General features: G+C 54.1%; 1 protein-coding gene across 1 annotated transcript in view; it reads right to left on the reverse strand.

Moving 5' to 3' along the window:
• Positions 1–6,396, reverse strand: part of LOC113207050 (uncharacterized) — a 67,694-nt gene that overhangs the window by 4,706 nt on the left and 56,592 nt on the right. Inside the window, exons 2-8 of the mRNA XM_026423410.2 lie at positions 3,748–4,162; positions 3,052–3,178; positions 2,649–2,859; positions 2,270–2,490; positions 1,793–1,997; positions 890–1,074; positions 425–620 (exon numbers count right to left, since the gene is read on the reverse strand). Of these exons, the coding sequence (XP_026279195.1) occupies positions 425–620; positions 890–1,074; positions 1,793–1,997; positions 2,270–2,490; positions 2,649–2,859; positions 3,052–3,178; positions 3,748–4,162 (1,560 nt within the window). The remainder of the gene's footprint in view (positions 1–424; positions 621–889; positions 1,075–1,792; positions 1,998–2,269; positions 2,491–2,648; positions 2,860–3,051; positions 3,179–3,747; positions 4,163–6,396) is intronic.

Here is a 6,396-nt window from a genome sequence, read left to right on the forward strand (position 1 = left end):
AGCTCAGCGACACGTCCGCGTCCACGCGACCAGGGCACACGTCGGCGGGGGGCGCGCAGTGAGGCAGGCGGCAGGGCGTCGTGCAGGGCGTTATGCAGGCGTCGCCACGCGAGGCCCGCGGGCGGCACGCGCGCAGGGCCCAGCCAGTGCCCTAGGGGGCCGTTCGGAAACCACGTGGGCAATGGAGGGGGGGGGGGTACAAATATTACGGGTTCCCCAAAAGGATCAGGATGTTCATTGCAGTCCAAGGGGAGCCCATGGTATTTTTACCCTGGGGTACAAATACCATGGGGTCGCCTTAGACTCTAATGACCGTCCTAATCCTTTTGGGGACCCCGTAATATCCGTACCCGCTATTGTCCACTAATTCTGAACGGCCCCTTTACACCAGCTCGGCGCGGCTTTTGGCCACCCAGCTGCTTACCGAGGAACCTGTTGTACGTGTGGGGCTCGAACACCTCCTCGGGCGTGTAGAAGAGGAACCGGAACGGCAGGAAGATCTTGACGTCGGGCCGCTCCTGGAGGATGCCCTCGTCCACCGTCTTGGCGTTCTTGAGCTGGTTCACGCACACGGCGTCCGTCCTGTCAGAGTTGCAGATGGCGTCCAGGGGGTTCAGCACCTGCAGGGCAAGCGCAATGCGATTGCTGTTAGGTGACCGTCTTTTGCCTTTAAGGAGAAAATATACCAAAGAGGTGCAGTTTTCTACGAAAAGAGACATTTAGTCAGGAGATGTATTCGGCGTCGTTTGAAAAAAGCAAAAAAACTGCGGGAAACATCGTGGTACCCTTTACAGTGTGACATCCATCCGAAAAAAAAAATAACTGCTGCTCTGAAAATGCGTCTTTCTATTCCTCGCCTATTCTTCGCTGTATAGCTGGCTGCACTTACGATGCCCTGCGGCAGGCCGACGTCGTACGTGGGCGCGGTGGTGCGGGGCTGGTAGGGGCCGCGGGCGTAGCGGACGATGGCCAGCTGCTGGGCGCGCGCCTCGCCGCACTCGCCCAGACCGCGCACCTGCATCCAGTACGCGCCCACGGGCTGGTCCGCCGTGATCACGAAGTCGTACCGCTCTCCTGCAATCATTCCATAAGAGTCCCAACATGAATTACGTATTATTCGGACGTGGTCGGGGGTAATTTTAACATTTTCTAAAAGAAGAGTTTGCTTTTAACGTGAGTCGGATTTTAAGAAAAAAAATATCCATTTAACGCTGAAACTAAACAGATCACATAACATTTTTTTACAGGGTGGGCTACTTTTTGTGCATCCCTCTCATTGGATGTCTATCTGAAAACGGAAGCATTTCAAGATGCTTTGATAAAGCTACCCAGGTAAAAACGTTACCTACTGGAATGAATTTATCACAGCCTGCATCCCACTTCCATTTAGAACGCCGAGTTTAATAGTGTTGTTAAGAACATCACCAACAACATAACTTCATTTTAGCGTGCGGCCTCTATAAGGATTTATAATGCTGGTTTGGGAAAAACTATTGCAGACAAATTTTTGGAAAAACTACTGTTTCTAGAACATTTAGGAAACAAAATGAAATTGCTTACGAAAAAATAGGGATTTAAAAAACCTTGCGTGAAAAAATTCCCAATATAAAATCTCTAACGGCCTCCAGTTTGAGCCGCACCGCGGCGGGACGCCGAGCCGTTCGCAGCAAAGCCCCTGCGGGCCGCCAGGGTAGGCCGTCCCGCCGGGCACGCGCGCGCTCGGGCTGCCCGCCGCGCAGGCGGCCCCGGGGCCGGGCCACGCGCCACGCGCCACGGGCCACGCTCCACGTACCGGAGAAGGAGATGACCGTGTCGACGGGCATGGGGTGCACGGGCTCGCCGTCCGTGGCGATGACGGTGAGGGCGTGGCCCTGCACGGTGAGCTGCACGGGGCACACGGAGGCCAGCGAGTTGATCATGCGGAACCGGTAGCGGCGGCCGGGCGTCATCGTGAAGATCTCCAGCGGGGTGTTGGTCCTGAAGCCCGTCTTGGCGTCCTGGAGACACACGTCACGGTTACAAACTATAATCCGATATACGTGTAGATGAAAATTAGCTACATAGCTATTTTCGCTACACAGCTATTCTTTAGCTAGATAGCTTTTTTAGTTACATAGCTATTTCAGCTACACAGCTAATCCTTAGCTACATAGCTATTTTTTTAGTTACATAGCTATTTTAGCTACACAGCTAACCTTTAGCTACGTAGCTATTCAGCTATTGGTTTAGCTCATAGCTATAACCTTCTTCTTGCATCTACTCGACGCACCTGGAACTGTCCCTTTCCGTTGATGAGCAGCGTGTCGGGGGTCTGACCCGTGTTGGCGGCCAGCCGGCCGGGGAAGCGCTCCAGGGCGTCCTCGTGCATCCAGTCCGACAGCAGGATCACGTGCGTGGTCAGGTCGAAGTCGTACAGGTGGCTGTTGGGGTCCTGCGAGGGCGGCTGCCGCACCACTATGCTGCCGTAGATACCGTCCATCTTTTGCAGACCTGGCGGGAAAGCGCGATGACAACGTTATCCAAAAATATTTGTTTGAGCCACACAATTTGAAATTTGAGGAACGAGGGAAAACGGAGCATTGTTTCCCAACACATGTGGTTTGATGGTATTTGAGATTGACAAATAGGAAAACGTTCATGCTACGTACCTGAGTGAGCGTGCCAGAAGTGCGTCCCCTCGTTGCCGGCCTCCATCTGGTACCTAAACGTGTTTCCTTGTTGGATGGGGCACTGCGTCACGAAGGGCACCCCGTCCGAGTACTGGGTGCCGCGCTGCCAGATGCCGTGCCAGTGGATGGTCAGCTCCATGCCCTCCATGTGGTTCTCCACGTCCACCACGATCTTGTCTCCTTGGCAGACCTGCATGGAACACATTTAGGGATTTTAATTTTCCAGAGAAGTACTTTTTGAAAATTTTTCAAGATGTTTTGGTTAGAATTTTTTAAGAATTCTAAAAACCATTTCGTTTTTCCCAAAGTTTTTCTGGAAAAGTTTCCAGTTCTCCCACAAAAAAAAAAAAATCGTGTCTGATAAAGACTCGGTACACTTTACCTGGATGCTAGGCCCGGGCAACATACGGTTGACAGAGAGAATGCCTCGCTCCACACCGTCGGCGAGGACGCACTGGCAGTGGGACCACACGGTGTTGGTGGCGTTGGGCACGCAGACCTGGCAGGCGCTGCAACATGAGACCGGATGTGAGGGGTGCGAAGGGAAGGGGCGGCGTGCGCGCCGAGGTCGGCGTCGGCGGCCAAGGGACACGGTCGAGGTCACGCCCGCGACCGCCACAGGGGGCGAGGTCGGGGGTGGGGTACATTTGGGACGCCAAAATATCAGTGAAAGGGTAGCTTTAGAGGCTTTGATACAGTTGGGTAAAATTATTCCCAAAAGGGATGAATTATTTACGGTGGAATTCAAGACAGCCGAAACGCCGAAACTCATCAAAATTATAGGATAATTTTTCCTTGGTACCTTAAAGGTACCACTGTAAAACAGTCAATGATTTTTCGACAAAAAGAGAAAGCTTTCGGGAACTTCTACAATTAGAGGGAAACTGACCAGGTGTGGAGAAAGTCTCCTAAAAATATGAGGGAAACTCCCTCATTTCTCGAGATTTCCTCAAAACCTTATGAGTTCTTTTCAAACCGAAGAAGTTCCTACAATTTTTCTCCTTTTCCTCGAAAAATCAGAGATTGGTATTATCGCGAACCCGACCCTAGAAGAAAAGAATTTCGTGGTGCAACTTACGCCCCGAGGACGGTGTACAGCTCGACGGTGAAGTGGTAGTAGCAGGTGCGGGGCGGCTCGCCCTCCCTGCAGGCGCGGGCGCACTCCTCGGGCGACGACAGGCTGGGGTTGCGCTCCAGCTCTATCAGGCCCTTCTTGGGGGCGTCGATCTTGCGCGGCGGCTGCGGCGGCGCGGGCGGCGCCCCGGGCAGCGCGGGCTGCGGCCCCGCCTTGCGCACCACGTTCAGCGAGGCGAGCGGGTCGAGCCCCGGCAGCGGCGAGGGCGACGGCCCTGGGCCCAGGGCGGGCCCAGAGCCCAGCAGCGGGTGCGTCTGCACCAGCCCGTGCGTCGAGCTGAACACGTTGGGATTGTCGGCGCCCAGGTCGGCGGGGCTCTGCCACCACGAGGCCGCCTGCGTCGACTGGTCGCTGCTGTCTGCGGGCACAGGAAGGGGAAGGAGGTCGTCAGCCACAAAAGTACAATACAAGCTAAATAATGAACAAAACTAACATTTTGAAAGATTCGAATTTTTATCATGTTTGCATGACATGACTTTAAAGTGTGAAACCTTTTCTCACACGTCGGGAGCAAAACCACTTTCGTTACACACCATTTTCGTGCGTGTGTCGTGTGTCCCACACTTTCCCAGAGTGTCTGAGCGTCGCCCGCTTTTTTTGATGCGCAAAACGGCGTCTTTTCCTTATTGTGCCTTTCTTTCTTTTCAAACAGAATCACAGCCTTGTCGTCGCCGGCGGCGATTTGCGCCGCGCCCTTTTCGACGGTGAACACGACACGAAAGCGCGACAAGCGCACAAGGGCTCATCATTATTGCGTATTGCGCAACTAAAATTGACGACGACGACGACGAAGCCAAGAGAGCGAGAGGGTCACTCAGTCACTGTGAGGCTCTCGTCGTGATCTGGCGATGCCACGCCTGGCGGGGCGGCCCAGCTCCAGAGAGAGGACGGCAATTAGATAAATCTCACACCGACACGGCACGCCTTTACGGCTTCATTTGTCGACAACGCTCTCTCCCTCTCCCCCCCCACCCTCACTCAAAAAATAATCCTTGTTTGTGGGGGGCGTCTGCTCTCTTGCCAACTTAACGGAAGTCCCGTTTGAAACACTCTTCTCTTAAACCGTGACAGGGCAAAGCAGGAGCAAAGCGTGGCAAATCTAAATTTGTTTGTCCCCGCAGGACACGACTCGTTGTTAAACACGACCTTGCCCAGTTTCAAGTGTGCACCGGAGAGACAGTGGCGTCCAACTTCCACTGGCGACCTTTAAAGCACAAACTTGTAATGTTCTGCGAAATTTTTTCCGCTTTTCAAAGTTTTGGTTACATTTACAATACAATTCGTTCTCCTATAAATAAACTAGAAATGCCCTTGATAAGAAATCATGTTTGCCACATGTACAGAAGTCCGGTAACAATACCTCCACCATATTTTCAATCCAGAAAAAAATAAAATCGTTTTGTAATTGGGACTGCTGCACCTTCAGAAAATAAAGAGTCTTATTGAAACTGCACCGACAGAACAAAACATCTGATCAAAACTGCACCACGGCCCTGCTAAACCAACTGACCAACAACACCCCGCTCACTGCGCAACGGCGGCGGGAGGATGCAACGGCGGTCGAACTAAACGGTCAAAGTCAGTGGCGCGAAAATCGATCGCAATTGCGGCGGCGGAGCGGGACCAGAGGGGGAGGAGGGCAAAGTGGAGGAGGAGGAGGAGGAGGAGGAGGAGGCGGGCCCGGGGCGACGTGACCCTGGCGCACCCTGGCCGTGTCCAGAGGTAAGTGATCGTGAGCGCTCGTTGCGACAGGCTGACCGGCCGCTGTTCCGCACTGGCGCCACACCGTCAGGGCGCGACAGTTACGCACAATCAGTGCCCAAGACCGTCTCTACAAGAGAAGTGACGCCCAAGTCTGTCTCTACAAGAGAAGTTACGCACTATCCTCCGCGAGCACATCCACGAGACTGAGGCCCCGCGCGCGGCTCCCCAGGACTAACGTCTCCATTACCGGCTGGGATTGACTTATTGGACAGCGCCCAAGACTGTCTCTACCAGTTTAATGAAATTAATCCGGGCGCGTTAATGTGACGCCAAAACATCAAGCGCCTCATCAATCATTAGGGGAGTGGGGAGTGGTCAAGGTCGAGGGGGGGGGGGGGGAAAAAAAAGAAAAGGGGGAGGGGGGAGGAGAGGAGAGAGAGGTGCGGAAGTTCGATCACCTCACGCAGAGCCGGCCGGAAGCAGAGCGCGTGCAGATTACCTGTCGTGTCGTCGAGCGCGACTGTATTAACGGCATGATTTGGCTTTTCTCACACCTGGTGCGAGAGAGCGTGAGGGGGCGTGGAGGAGAGGGGCGTTTGGGTTCGCGGGAAGAGCTTGCTGCCGGCAACAAAAGAGTGTGAAAGAGAAGAGAGAGGGAGATCGAGAGAGCGGTGGGAGAGAGAGACAGAGAGAGACGGCCCACGACTCGGCTCAGCGCCACGCTTCGCCAGGGCTACGCGCGCGACCCACTGCTGGACTCGTCCGCGGACAGAAGAATGAGCTTGTTAAAAGGTGGGTGGGCTGGACCAAGAAGCCTGATGAGTGAGGAGATGTGTGTGTGTGTGTGTGCACCTGTGTGGAAGGGTAGGTACGTGTTGGGCATTGTGC

This window comes from Frankliniella occidentalis, unplaced genomic scaffold, assembly GCF_000697945.3.
Source record: "Frankliniella occidentalis isolate FOCC.00 unplaced genomic scaffold, Focc_3.1 Scaffold76, whole genome shotgun sequence".
NCBI lineage: Eukaryota > Metazoa > Arthropoda > Insecta > Thysanoptera > Thripidae > Frankliniella > Frankliniella occidentalis.